Genomic DNA, 15,785 nt, shown 5'->3' on the forward strand with positions numbered 1-15,785 from the left:
ATGTTTAGACAGTTTCAGTAAGAATCAAAACCAAAGGTATCATGACACAGAATGTCTGAAGTACAAGGACTAACTCAAGGACGTACAAGCCATCTCTATCAAGGATTCATTTTACCTAAGTAGCCTGCTAAAAACACAGCTGGCATTTTAATAAAAGGGACAAAAAATTCATGTTTTTATTTTCCTAAATAAAAGTATCAATGTCTTTTCCCAAGAATTCTCAGAGACATGTTTAGGGATGAAATGAAGTCAAATTTCCTAACAATAAGAAAACAAAATTCTAGTTTTCAGTACAAAGCAGCTTAAAATAAATTACTAGTTCTGCTGTCTAACAAGCATAGTTAGATATTACCGGTTTTCAATTGTGAGAAAAATGTCTTAGGAGGTCAAGCACATTTGTATTAATCTTAACATCACTGGGCATTTTTCACCTGCTCCTTTTATAATTGCTATCATTGTCATAATGACCACAGTTTTTCCCGAGAGATAAACTACGGAATTTTTAAGGGACTGGTTTTGAAACTTGTGTTCTAGGATAATATAGTAAACAAACCAATGAATGTCACTCCTTAGCTGCCTACATTTAAAAAAAAATTTAGATCCAACAATACAGAACCTGATCTCTTTCTTCAACACATTCATGAACATTCATGAAAGGGATATAAGTTTCTTTCTAAAATATTAATAAAGCTGACCAGTGATGAGATACTCTGCTGGCAACAGCTATAATTTTAACTCATTGGTATTTGTGTCCACAAATTAAAGGGGAAAAAATCCTTGGACTTATGTCTGGAATATAATCTCAGGCAGTTTGATAAAGAGGAGAAAAATCAAAGTAGGTTTAAGTTAAAGTCCTTGTCCTTCTATGTCGTTAGCATTGTATCTTTATAGAATTCTTAAATTAATTCTTGTTTTCCTCATCATACAAATGTTAGGTTTCACTCTACTGGGCCTAGAGACAAGCTGGAAACTTGAATTAATTCACTTGTACTTTCCTCTCTCATGTTAATTAGCAATAAATCCCCAATGGAACTGAAATGTAACTCTATATACTTTCACGCTGGTTTCTGTGCTTTATTAAGTGAGAATGTTTATTTGCAACACAAGGCTTAGATGTATTTACAATGAAATTTTAGCTGCTTCCTACTCTTAATTTTTATGAAAATACAAACTACATGGGCAGATAGGTGCCAAAACCATGGTTAAACCAATTTTCAGTACTATGAGTTCTATTAAAAGAGGAGACCACCGCTAGTCTGATTTCCTGAGTTTTTAAACAAACCTAGTTTAAAGCTCTTCATCTTAAACAGAAAGTAATAAATATCTGCTTGACTGACCACATCAATTTGCATTCATAAAACTATTAGTCTTATTACATATGCAAAATACATTAAGTATTTATAAGAATGGCCTTGTGTTTTCCTGTTACATTTTCTTTCCAGTGTAGTATATTTTGATACAAATTATAGTAAGGATAAATGAAGTCTGGCCCTTTGCTATGAAGGATAGTTAACTTGCCCTTAGGAAAACCTGCTCTTGGGAGACAGATCTGGGTTCAATTCTGACCTCAGCACTTACTAACTGGCTGGGGCTTGAGCAAATCACTTAACTTCCCTGAACCTCATTTTCTTTATTTATAAAAGAATGACAGTAACAACTAAATGACAGAGTGGTTGTGAGTTAAATGAGGTCAACATAAAGCCCTCAGTGTAGCTCCTGACACAGAGTAGCCCTTATAATCATTTTAGTTCCTGTCTCTTCTTTCCCAGATTCCATCCAAAGAAGCTCAATATATTAAAAATGTATTTCTAAGCTTGGGTTTCAAAACTTGGATTTCTGTGTTGTCTCTGATAAGATTAAAATAATCCCCTTATACAATTAAAAGAGCATCATGTCTGTACTTGCTACAATTTTTATACCTGGAACACTCTGTAGGATCTCTTCATTTCAAGGTCTAGAAAATGGAGGCTGATCAGATCAAAGGCAGGCCGAAACTCCAGAATCCTCAAGGTGAAGAAAACAGTTTCCTCCCAAAACTTTACTTCCTTTACCTCTAAGACTTTCTACCTTTCTGCATAAAGGACACAATTTAGTCATATCAATGAGAAAACTGAATGCAGGCCAAGTTCTTTATACATAAAGAGCTCAGAAACTCATTTTTCCTTGCTGTTTTTTAAATCTCAAAAAATTGATATTCCAAATGGTTTTCAGTTTCCTGTTTATGATAAACACATATTAATATTTTATAGTATGTTATAGAATACAGGTACACAAAGGCTACATATGATACAGATCATTAACACCTTCTCTTTATGAATAGTGGGAAAAACAGGGTTAACATCTTGGCTTTTCTGCATATAGATGCTCAGGCCTTTATATTTCAAACAATATACTGCTATCAGAAAATCTTAATTAATAAAATATGGAAAGCCTATTCTTTCATTAATCTGTTTTTTTTTTTTTTTTTTGCTAGAGACTATTCAGTCTTACTGTTAAAGTACCTCAACCACCCTTAAATGCATGAAACCAACTTGAAAACTTAAAAATAAAAACTGGAAAAAAAGAGAAAGTACTTTAAGACCAGGACCACTTAGGATTTCTTGCTCCCTAATACCCACAATGGGATTTTAAAAATGAAATCAATGGGAACTTGTTAGTATTTCAAACTATTATTCTGCCCTATCATCTAAAATAAAATGTAAGGTAGGATTAAAGAGTGAGCTTAAATTTAACTTGTTCACTATGAAGATTATATAAGTATTCCATAACTGAAGTAAGGAAGTATATTTCACTTAGAGACTGGAAATTCTAAGTTAAAGTGTCAGTTTTTACCATGATATGTAGACATTTCCCAATATATATAGGAAAATGAGGCATTCACATAGTTTTTGGATAATGTAATTACATACTACATCATTTTCTTATTGAAGAGTTAATAAGAGAATAAAAGAAACTAGAGGTGGTAAAAGTAAAATATATATAAGAAAATACATTAAGACTAGGGCCTTATGATACAGAGAACTAAGCAATATATCAGCTCTTTGTGCATTTTTCAAGAACATAAAAGTCACCTTTGACCTAAATCAGGCACAGGCTATCAATTTTCAGGCTACACTTCTCTATCATACTAGCTATGTCATCTACCGTAAGTCTGGAAATACTTAATACAATCAAAGCTGTCCCCTGCCCCCAACCCAATGTAGAACAAAGAGAAATGTTGTAATAGAGTGTTCTGTGCTCTTGAAAGAATAAAATCTAAACTCAATTTGAGTTACAGGCTCTCTGCTTCAGAGGTCCTGTATAATTAATTTTACTGAACTCACAGACACATACACACACAATCTTCAAAATGTCTATTTTACTCAGAATTGGACATAAAAGAATTTTCACACTTTAAAGACAGTTAGCAAGGAAGCTATACAGAGATCAAGTAATTTCACTTACATTCTAGAGCTACTGCTCACATTTTCCAAAGCTCTGCTTATATGCATAGTGTGAACATATAGTTTTTAATGGGTTTCCAATATTTTGGCTCGATTATCATCTATTAGAAAAGCTTACCCTAAAGTTAACAACCAATTGCTAACAGAGTCCAAAGAGGCCTTCCCAAAGCAGTCAGAGAATGAAAAAGTGCTTTCATTAGTTCTCATGTACCCTGGTTAGAACCACATGCTACTGAAAAAGATTTTCAACTGGTAAAAGGGAAGGAACAAATATATCTGACTTTACACCTATTTTAGGAAAATGTAATTGTATTTTCTTTATAACTTCAAACATTAACATTAAAAATGCCTTTACTCCCAAACAACAACAACAAAATTACCAAAGTCATATATATATTTAATAAGACACCCGAGGGAAAACTTTTTTTTACAAAGACTGAGGAGGAAAATACTGAATTTCTGACATAAACCCAAGATTGTAATTCACTAGGACAACATTTTTACTATGTTGATCAATGATCTTATAAAAGTAACTGCTGATCTTCCAGTGAAGTTCACTTTTAGAATATACAAAATCCTCTGACTTAAAGATTCTTTTGCAGAAACATTCTGAATAATACTAAGTGATTGAAGAATAGAAAAGTCTTGCTTAGCAACACAGAAAGGTATTATTTTAAAACATCTAACCATGTGCTATAAATTGACCAGAAATACATTCTTTGGAAAATGTTTAAATGCATTCTTTGAAAAACAGTGATTTATTTTATGAATCTGTACAGGGTCAAAATTCTGCTTTGATTGGAAACAGATGGTATCCCAGTAAAGTCAGGCTCTGGACCTGAAACTCCAAACAGGAAATACGGCCCTCACTAGCTGACTGCTTCCCTAATCATTCCCAGAGCTTCATACTTGTTATTTTTATGAATATCCAAGATGACTTTCATCTTTCCCTTCTATCTACAAAGCATCAAGCAATCCTTTCTCTCTGTGAGTGTATGTGTTTTATATATAGATTATATGTTTACAGTATTAAAAAAAATTGGAAAAATAAGTACTTTCAAGCTCATTGCTAGTAAAGACATCAGGCATTAAAAATAGTAACTCACAAATTCAGGTTTATTTTCTATCCTATTTTAAAAATACAAGCCAACAACTATTTAGTAACAGTGTCGAAGGCAACTTCACTGACACTACTTGCAAAGAATTATACAGTTTAAATGTATTGCAGAAAATGATAAAACCTCACAGGTTTTAGTAAAAAGCAATTAGTCTACACTGTTTTCCATTAAACAAGCCAGTTAGAAGCTATATGAACAAAGAAAAAGACTTACCGTTTTCCCATTGTAGTAATACATCAAAGAATTGCTGCCCATTCCAGGGACAGGATAAGCACAATACATGTTGATTTTGAAAAGGTTAGTTTGCAGCTAATGCACACAGCTTCTCTCCAAGACATACATCCACACAGCCAAACAGAGTTAAGTCTTCAGCACTATGCATCCACACATGGATCTACTCAAAAGGAACTTATGCAAAATAGGACTGAACCAACTCACAGAGCAGAGAGGGAGGGTTTATGCTGTAAGTAACCTCTTTCAATTTCTATCAAGTCCTTGCATTCGTGGAGGATACCAGTAAGACAAAATTTGGGTATTTAAAAAAAATACCAGTCACTTAAGAATGCTAAATAATGAAAAGAGATATAGTGTCCTAGAAATAAATACCCCAAATTGTTAATTTGGTCATATATATGATATATATACCTCTCTCTCAAAGAAAGGCAAACTGACATCTCTTAATCTGTTTTTAGTTTTAATTAGAGTACAGGTGGCAGGAAAACCCAGCTTGCTACACCTCTAGCAACATTACCATCTGGCCTGGTCTAAAGTTGCTTCCAACTTTGATAAACACATGATCAAGCTATCAGGAATTGGAAACACTGAATCATGTGTAACAAGAAGGATCTAGACAGTTAAGCCTTGTACAAAATCACTTCCGGGAGAAAGCAGACCCGTCACGTAAGTACCTCTTAACTAGCTAGAACAAATCATGATTTTTTTTTTTAAGTTACAAATATCATATTGAAAAAAAATGTTAAATGGAGCACATTTCATGAAAAAGTTCATTATAAAAACTTAAAAAACTTATCTTGAAAATTAATGTTTTTAAAAACAAACCTATTAGTACAGATTTTCAGTTATAGATGTCCTTATATTTGTCATTCACAACACCAATTTAAAGTTTATAATGGACTACAATCTTCTAGATCATTTAATATGTAAAAGCAATTTAGTAGTTAAATACAGTAGTTTTTTTATCCCTTATAAATAGTAGTAGTTTTGTTTTCCCTTATATAAAAGTATGAAAGGCTGGTATGTATAACAGATAAGATGTGTACTACAGCCAATAAACCAAAAAAGGTTTCTTAGACGTCTTTCTTCCAAGTTTATTACTGCTCTTAAACAATATTTTTTATATTTATATTTTATGTTAATGCTCAGATTTCTCAAAAAGGAAAAATAAGATGTAGGAAAAAATGTCTCACCGACTTAAACCTTTTATTATTCTTTTAAGTCAAAAGGTTTTAGGCACTGTCTGCAAATACATATTTTTCCCACATACTACTTTGTTATTCAAAAATTTTTCAATTTGTCTTTGCATTTGTCTGGATTATAACCCAGAGAAACAAAATAGAAACATTTCTCTCTTTTCTCCCCATCAAAACCTCTTTGTATTTCTCTCCTCCCCGTGCCTTGTAGCTTCTAACAAAACTTTGCTAATCAGAGGAGAACTAACAAGCTGCAAAAAGGGGCACATCACCTTTTTTTAAAGGCACCTTTCATGAAGCAGAGGTCTTCTAAAAAATATTCCAGAAACATTCAATAAGAGGGCAAAAAATAAAAAACTCAACTCATTCTTATGAAACATACTGATTAAATTATAGTAATAAAACCAAATCAGACAATGAGGCCAGCTAACTTCACAATATTTAAAAGCTGATGGTATCGGAGTAACAATAAAACCTCCCCACATTCTCCAGATACAGAAAAGACTAAGCAGCAGCTGCAAAAGAACATCACTGTACAGCAGACTATTAAAATGCCAGTCTGCAGAGTAGTTTGTAACTTCCTCCCCTCCTGAGAGACCACAAAGACCCATTTCAATCCTTAGAGAACTGTGTAAAAAGCTTTGATTTACAATTAACAATGCCAAGCCTTAAAACCATTCAAGTAAATTTTACTCTTTCATAGATATAGTCGTTCTCTGACAGAACAGCTAGTCTTAAAAAAAAAAAGGAAGGGAAATCAATCATCTAAAATAAAATTTCCTTTTTCTCTTAATAACAAAAAATTTAAAAATTCACTTTTGAACAGAAATTGAGGAGGAATGGGGAAAAGAAGGAAGCCACAAGCGCTGATAATACTTGAACATTTTCTTCCTACAATCATGCTCCAACTTGAGACAACTTTTATACATTGGTAACAACAACAACAACAAAATCCACTTACAGTAAGGCTCATTTCTCTGGGGCTTGCCAGAAAAAAGAGTACTATTTTGTCTGATAAACAATATAATGTAAACCCAACTATACAATTTTTGCTATTAAAGCAGATGAAATTTTTAGTATTTCATCAACAGTTCTTTATTTTAGAGACAACTATATGGTACTCTGAAATGAATAAATAATATTCAGGCAAAAAAAAGTTCAGAGTAAAGTCAGACACTATAATCTTTTACTGTTCTAAAGTAATTTATTAAGCAACCAGAGAAGTTTGCTATTAAAGCTGAAATCTGAGAAAAAAAAAAAAAAAGCTGAAATCTGAATGTGAAACATAATAGTTTCTAAACAGAGTTAAGTAATTAAAAGCTCTTGCTTCTCCTTTTCATTCCTACTTTCAAAAGCAGAGATACACAATCCATACATGTGTATTTAAGACACCTTCCTCTTCCCCAGTACACAACATATTCACTTTGTATACACTACTGCTGAAATTGAAGGTAGAAGCAGAAACTTAGATAGATCTACATATTTATGATATTAAACTAATTTTTCAAACATAGTAAATGAAGAAAGCGGTGGTAATCTAAATAAAATGTTCCCAGAGTCCACTTGTGTGTAATGGCAAGGTCTTTTGTTATCCCCAAATATTTTTTTGAAGTTGGCCTTACCCTGAAAAAACAAGTGGTTGACATAGACTGTCATTTTCTTTATCACAATTACAAATGATCTTTCATGATGTCTTTTTTCTCTTCCTCAAAAATATTTTTTGAAAAAATTCTAATTTAATCTATGCAACAGCTGCAGCACAATTTTTCTTCTTAAGAAGAATCATATTACAGGAAAAAAAAGGCATATACATGGATCAAGTGCTGCTCTAGTGAATGCAGTTGTTTAATCTTTGCTTTTTTTTTTTTTTTTAAAGGAACATGTCAAGGGTTAATCCTGTGACTCAGTATGACAAAACGAGTCAGCTGGAGACAGGGCCACTTTTTAAACCTGATTTCAGACAGACGTGCAGTCTGCACAGGAGCTCTGAACTGTCCTGCACTTTTTATCCTGAATTGTTTCCACTAACAATTCTATGTAATCACTTACGTGTTATTCTAAGATAATGTGATCTGACATAATATTCATGCTACCTCGTCTAACAATCTAAACTTATCACCAAATTTTATAACAAAATGGGCATGACTATACACATGAGGGACATGACTAATGAAAATATCACAAAACCCTGGAAAAACTGTGACTTGGACATACATCTTTTATTAACAAACTGATGATACTGGTTTGAGGACTACTGCATTTTACCGATTTTCAAATACAGTCCCCCTTCCTTCAATTGGTTTAGGATGTGATATTTACTGTCATTCCAGCAGCTGTCAAGCACAGACCTAAACTAGGTAAGACAAAGCTATAATGTACTTTGCCTAAGCAATTTTACTTCTTTACTTAAGATTTAGGAAACGGTGTTTTCAAAAAGTCTATTAGATAGGGACTTTCTGGCAGCTTCCGTTTAATTCCAAGCCTCCATGCAAAATTTCCTTCTTCCTTCTTATTTTTCTGTTGGTTGGGAAACAGACATATCTTCCCTAGAGAACTACGCAAAATTTCATGGAATTACCAATGCAATATTTTATTTTAATCTATTTTCTTATCTCTTCTTTATCCCTATTTGGGTCACTATTAACTCTCATACCTGTCTTGTAAACTATTCTTAAGCAAGAATGTTTCAGAGTGATCTAAAATTCTAAAAAGTTTTCAAAAGAAAATTTTAACTGAATTATACGTCTTGAATTAATTAGTTAATAAAAGCCAATTAATGGTTAATCTTATTGTACATTTTTCTAAAACAAGGAGGCAACATTCTGTTGTCCCAAGAGGACAGAAGATCTGGCTAGAAAAGTGAATCTAAAACGCGTTAGAAGATTCTTCATGAAAAGTTTCAACATCATTTCTAAGTGAATCAATTCCTGGAAAATACGACTTTCAGAGTAATGAAGCCAAACAAAGTTCACATGTGAATAATTCTACAAATGAGCTCTGTGTTTTCTTAACCATGAAACTCAGTAAATAATGAATAAATTATTCATTTATTGCAAGGGAGGTGGGGTGAGGATAGGTTTAAGAGGGATAATTAAGTGATAGAATCTATGAGTAGGCAGATTCAAAGCAAAAGACCCTTCCCCAATGCCTCCTCATCCTGATTTAGGTTATAGAGAGATGACTTGTGAATGAATGTCGTCTCCTAAATGTGTAGTATTTTATTTATTTATTTTAAATATTTTATTTATTTATTTGACAGAGATCACAAGTAGGCAGAGAGGCAGGCAGAGAGAGAGGGGGAAGCAGGCTCCCTGCTGAGCAGAGAGCCCGAGCCCGATGCAGGATTCAATCCCAAGACCTGGGACCATGACCTGAGCCGAAGGCAGAGGCTTAACCCACTGAGCCACCCAGGCGCCCCAACATGTAGTATTTTAGTTAGGCTGGCTAACAAAATCAGATACCACAATACCAGGCTTTATATGTGAACACTGTATTGTAGATTTTCTAGTTTATGATGCTTTGTTACTAAAGTCATTCCTAAGTGTTCAGGAGGTTGCTTCTGGTCTTTTTCTAAAACCTTCACAATTTAGAAAATTTACTTTTGCAAAGGAGAAAACCAGCATATAAAACTCTAGCAAAATAATGCATCTCTCTCTCTCAGTGCACCTGGGTGGCTTAGTTGGTTAAGTGTGTGCATTTGGCTCAGGTCATGATCATGGGGTCCTAGGATCAAGCCCCACATCGGGCTCCCTACTTAGTGGGGAACCTGCTTCTCCCTCTCCCTCTACTTTTCCCCCTGCTTGCGCTCTCTCAAATAAATAAATAAATAAATAAATAAATAAATAAATAAGGGAACCTGCTTCTCCCTCTCCCTCTACTTTTCCCCCTGCTTGCGCTCTCTCAAATAAATAAATAAATAAATAATCTTAAAAAGTAACGCATCTCTCTCAAACAAAATGATTAACATTCAAGGCATATTATTTAAAGATAATAATGCTACTGATGTTAAATCATGTAAGGCATCTTCCAATACAACAGTGTCATTCTAATTTTGCTGATACCATTCAATCAGTAAAGAGGCCTCCAAATACTGTTTTCCACTGTAGGAAATCTTTAAAATCAAAGACTATATTGAGTGTTATTTACTCAGGTGAATACTCTGAAAAAATTGTTCCAATTATGCCTTAATTTTGAGTACCTAAATCTTAGCCAAACCAAATAATAATCAGACTTAGAGTGGATGATACTGAAGGTTGGTCTGAATACTGATACAGTTTATTTTTATATTGACTGGATATGAGGAACATCAACACACATGTAAATACACACTTCTCAGACCAGAGTAAAAACAATGCTGAAGTTCACAAATCATATTACCTGTCTCAGATACAGAACATCAGATTTCTTATTGCTTCTTTACAAATATCTCAAGCCTAACTTGAGTTTTACAGATCCTTAATGATTAACAAAACAGAAAACAACGATCTATATAGCCAGTGGTAAGAACCAGCTATATAAACTGCATTTATAGGGCAAAAGAACACTTGTTTAGTTCCTCTTTTGACAACCATATGAATACAATGAGAATGTGTAAAAAACAACCCTAACTCCTGGAGGAGAAATCAAATAAATCTCATTTTGGGGTAAATAAATAGTATCCTCCTGATATCAACACGAAAAGAGCTGACAGATCATACAAAGCCTCTCAAAGGCTATCATTAGACACCCTTCAAATGAGATAGAACTGTAATTACTGAGAATATATAAAACCTGAAGCAAATTGCATGTTTCTTTTGATCACAAACTCACCATGACAAAGCAGTTTTCTTTGAAAAATTAAAGGAGGGGGTCCCCCCTTCCCTAGTAATTCCTACATCTCTTGACTCTCCATTTCTTTCCCCACATGAATTGCAGTTTGTCACTTCTCATTTGCCACTTGCAATAACATGGTAAGAGAATCATTAACTATGCTGCAACTTGATAACTTTCCTGCAGATGGCTCTATAATCACAGGGCTGCCTAATGGTGTGTGTGCATGTAAAAACAATGAGGAGGATGACACCCAGGTTTTCAATTCCTCAATGAACCAGCACTTCTGAAGAGCTTTCAAGACAAAGTCTTTCACTATCGACTTATTAGGCAACCCAACAACAAAACTGTAAGCAAACAAAGCTATTATTTAAAATCATCTGTAAAAGGTAAACAATGTGGTCTTGGGTTAAGTTAGCTCTCACTTAGAGAAAGTCCACACAACTCTTTTTGTTTCTTCTATAGTTTTTTTCTTCTGAGTTGGAAAGCACTAGATCCTTTCAATTTATGAGAAATGGAACAGCAACAGTGTACTAAGTCTTATTTTTAAAGAGACCAAAAGTAACACCTGCATTTTAGTCCACAGTCATTTCAAGAATCTGCAACCTAAAGCTCTAAGTAATTTATACATGAAACTATATCTGGCCCCAATCTATGATTTTTGTTTCAGTAAAAATTCTTGTCCGTGGTAGTAATTTTTAAGTACTATATATCTATAATTAATTAAATATCTAGAGTCCACCAAATCATCCTGCCTCATATCTGTAATCAAGTAGTCATATAGTCACTGGAAGAAGTCACCCAGATCCCAAATTTATGGAAAAAACTATCTTAAAAAGAATGGTTTCTTACTATGAAGTTATGGTGAACATTCTCAAGAAAAGTCAATTAATAGTTCGTTTTGAAAACACATCTAGAAGGGTATCATAAACAGGAGGAAATAAGAGATGGTGTCAGTTCAACACAGGACAAAGCAAAGCAAAACAAAACAAAACATAATTTCACTGGGAAATGCAATAATGCCACCCCAATAAGTGTCCTTTATCAGACAGACTAGGTCACAGAACAAAACTTTGAAAAAAGAAACCTGTTAAGTTACTTGTTCTATGTACTAGAAAACTATTAAAAGGAAACCTCACTGAAGTGAGGGGAGGTTGGAATGCGAGCCCTATCAGTCAATGTCAATTACAAGAAGGTTTGTCAATTATAGAGCCCTAAAAGAAGAATCCTCAACTGGAAACAATCATCATTTACAGTGTCCAAAGGAAAAGACTTATATTGCATTTCCTATAAGAAACTGACTACCTCCACAGCTCATCAATGAGAAATCTTCACCCTGAAATCCTGCTTTTCTCTAAGGGGCTTTGCTTCAAAACAACCTTCCCAGCTTTCTTTTTCTTCCTAAAGTAACATTCCTTTCCTTTGTCGGACTTACCTATGGTTTTGTCATAGTTTATTTGTCGTGAATTGCAATTCTCTGTTACTCCCAAATAAACTCATTTTTACTGGTAAAATAACTTTTATTATTAAGGTCAACAGTATCTGTATTACAAGTGCATATAATATGGCAGATATATTCTCCCTACCACTCAGAGTACTCTGTAATGTGTGCTCAGGTTCCAGAACTATGGAGTCATACCATATAATGAAAAAGAGCACTGGATTAGGAGTCAGGAGATAGGGATCCAGGTTTTAGCTCTGTCTCTTAGAAGGTACGGGAGTTTAGGGTAGGACAGTGCATTTCCCTGACTTGAAGTCTCCATTTCTGCAAAGTACAGGCATTAAATTATCCCAAAGATTTCACAGCCACTTCACCACCAATAAAATCTTTTACTATCTATTCCACCTCAAAACACTGAATTCCTTTTTTGCAAGAATTTTGTCTCTCAATTTTTAAAATTAAATTATAACCACTACTTTTCCCTGTTAAAAAAAAAAAAACAAAGGGGCGCCTGGGTGGCTCAGGGGGTTAAAGCCTCTGCCTTTGGCTCAGGTCGTGATCTCAAGGTCCTGGGATGGAGCCCCACATTGGGCTCTCTGCTCAGCAGGGAGCCTGCTTCCTCCTCTCTCTCTCTGCCTCTTTGCCTACTTGTGATCTCTGTCAAATAAATAAATAAAATCTATAAAAAAACAACGAAGCCATATAACTTTCATTCAGAACTTCTGATTAAAGGGGAAATGAAACTTTGCCATGCTGAGCTGAAATCATTCTAGTGAAAGAAATGTGATGTCTTACAGATTGGATACTTTTATTTCAGCAAACTAAACAATTTGTTAGTTTTTAAAAATATTTTACATCTTCTTATATTATTATTTTTGAAGACCCAGGGCTGTGACTCACTGGCATAGATGAGACCCACTGTCCACACCAAGCTTAAATTGTATTTTTATAATTGTATCTGTGAGTGGCATAATTAAAAGCTTAAAAGCCTTACATGAAATGAAAGGTTGATCCAAAATGGAATTCAAAAACATAATTACAACTTCTTGGTCCCAAAGCTAACTCTAAATGCTTTATATTCTAATAACATTTTTGCTAGCAAATGAAATATCTTTATAAGGGGTTAGTTATATATTTCTATTACCTAGTAATATTTTCATTTAAAACTAACTTTTGGGGCACCTGGGTGGTGCAGTCATTTAAGAGTCCAATTCTTGATTTTGGCTCAGGTCATGATGTCAGGGTTGTGAGACTGAGCCTCATTTCAGGCTCATGCTCAGCATGGTGTCTACTTGAGATTCTCCCTCCCCTACTCCTCCTCACTTGTGTTCTCTAAAACAAATGAATACATCTTTAAAAAAGGATAAAACTAACATCTTTTAAAATAGCTATGCAGTGTCTAAAAATGGTAAAAAAGAAAAAAAAATGAGGTTAACATTGTACCAATAGATAACTGCTCTTATCTAACTTTGTCTTTGTTCAATTAGCTCAATATCAATTTGATTTCTTTCTTTTTTTTTTAAAGATTTTATTTTTAAGTAATCTCGACATCCAGCATGGGACTGGAACTCAGAACCCCGAGATCAAGAGTATACTCTTCACCAACTGAGTCAGCCAGGACCCCACAATTTTGATTTCTCAGTAATGTACAATTTGATCTACATGCAAGACATTTTATGTTTTTGACACAGCATCATCTGAAAAACAAAAGATTTTTGGCTATGTCCTTGAAATATACATGTAGGCCTCTACAAAGACGGTTTGTTATAATTTTAGCAAGCAACAAAAAGTTAAGGAGTCAATGGGGAGGCTATGGAATTAAGTACGCTGTGGCTCCTGCTCTATTTTGTAATAAAGAATTTTGGGCCTGTGAGTTGCTTCTTTGTGCCTTTTGGCTGGAGAATTTAGTAGATCGATAAAAGAGATTGTCATGTGGATTATAAACAGGTAATAATCATGTAGGCCGGTTACATTTACTAGATACAACAGGAAAGTAAAGAATGAAAAGCAGGTAGCAATACTATAGTACCTTTACAGTTGTGTGATCTTGAGAATACTTGTTTACCCTAATATTGGTTATTTCAGATTGTAATAATTGATATACATATATAAATACATATATAAATAAATATATATAAATATAAAGGTTCAAACTATTATTGCTGTTAAAATTGGAATATAAGAACACAGCTATCAAATGCTAAAACCTCACATGGAAAACCAAATGCAGATCTTCCTAACTCTAATATATCTAACACAGGGAAAGACTGAATCTATATAAATGGAAAGAATTTCAGTGATCTTTGCCACTAAAAAGACTTCCACTTTTCTGATAAAAAATTGTGGAGATTTTCTTTTCCTCCCTGAAAAGCTTTATACAAAGTTTACGTGTGTTAAACACTTATAATATAGATGGATAAAATATACCTAGTTCATCTTGAAGGATAAATTAATTTCAGATTACCCAGTATGTTGTTTGTGCTTTCTGAGATGACTCAGCTGAGCATGGTCCGGGGTGAAAAGAAGAGCGATGCCTATACTGCAAATCATTTGAGTTTGTTCATTTATTCAACAAGTATTCACTGAGCATCTATTATGCACCTAGGTGCTGCAGATAAAGCAATAAACAACATAAAGAAAACTCCTGCCTTATTAAGTTTCTCCTGGCTAAAACAGATGAACAAATTCTAGTATATCAGAGGGTAATAGGTGTTATAGAGAAAAATTTAATAGGTTAGAAAAGGGGGGGGGTGATGGAGACATGTTACCATTTTATGTAGGATGGTCAAGAAATATGCCTAGTAATAAAGTGATATATGATCAAAGAGAAAAGTAGGTAAGAAAACTAACTACAGGGATACTAAATAAGTTGTGCTCTGGCAGAGAAAAGAATAAATACAAAGCCCCCAAGGCAGGCCTGATATATTTAAGGAGCAGTAAAAAAGGGCAATTGTGTGGGTAGAGGGTAAATTAGTAGAATATGGTATCTGTGAGGTGGTAAGAAATGCTACTTGAGGATTCTGAACAGAATATCATCCGATTCAGATTTTAAAAGGCTCTTCCTGTGTTAAAAAAATGACTAAAGGAAAACTGAAGACTAGTTGGGAAGATGTTGCCATAATTCAGGAAAGAAATAAAGGTGGGCCCGGACAGGGGTGCCTGGGTTGCCCAGTCCTTTAAGTGTGAGCCTTCAGTTCAGGTCATGATCCCAGGTCCTGGGATAGAGCCCTGCATTGGGCTCCCTGCTTGGCAGGAAGCCTGCTTCTCCCTCTCTCTGCCCCTCCTTCTGCTTGTATTCCCTCTCTCACTCTCTGTCAAATAAATAAATAAAACCTTAAAAAAAAAAAAAAGTGGACCTGGACAATGATGAAAGCAACAGATGATGACAAATGGTCTAATTTCTGAAGATAATTTTAGTATGAGGAATTCAGTGTGGAAAGATAACCACTGTTTCATTTTTGTGTCAGGGAAACTAACTTTTTTCCCCTTTAGGAGTACGTTTCCTGTATTTTGGTTTTCTATACTCCTCTGTCACATGAGGATC

The 15,785-nt window shown here is 34.2% G+C and overlaps 1 protein-coding gene across 7 annotated transcripts in view; it reads right to left on the minus strand.

The window, feature by feature from the left end:
* Positions 1 to 15,785, minus strand: part of TCF12 (transcription factor 12) — a 389,433-nt gene that overhangs the window by 55,562 nt on the left and 318,086 nt on the right. For 2 of the 7 annotated variants that reach the window (XM_044231902.1, XM_044231901.1), the window contains exon 1: positions 4,775 to 4,947. The exons of the other annotated variants lie outside the window; for them this stretch is intronic. In XM_044231902.1, coding sequence (XP_044087837.1) covers positions 4,775 to 4,843 — 69 coding nt within the window. In that variant the 5' untranslated portion in view covers positions 4,844 to 4,947. Of the gene's footprint in view, positions 1 to 4,774; positions 4,948 to 15,785 lie in introns of those variants that run through there. 7 annotated transcript variants of the gene reach the window in all.

This window comes from Neovison vison, chromosome 13, assembly GCF_020171115.1.
Source record: "Neovison vison isolate M4711 chromosome 13, ASM_NN_V1, whole genome shotgun sequence".
Lineage (NCBI taxonomy): Eukaryota > Metazoa > Chordata > Mammalia > Carnivora > Mustelidae > Neogale > Neogale vison.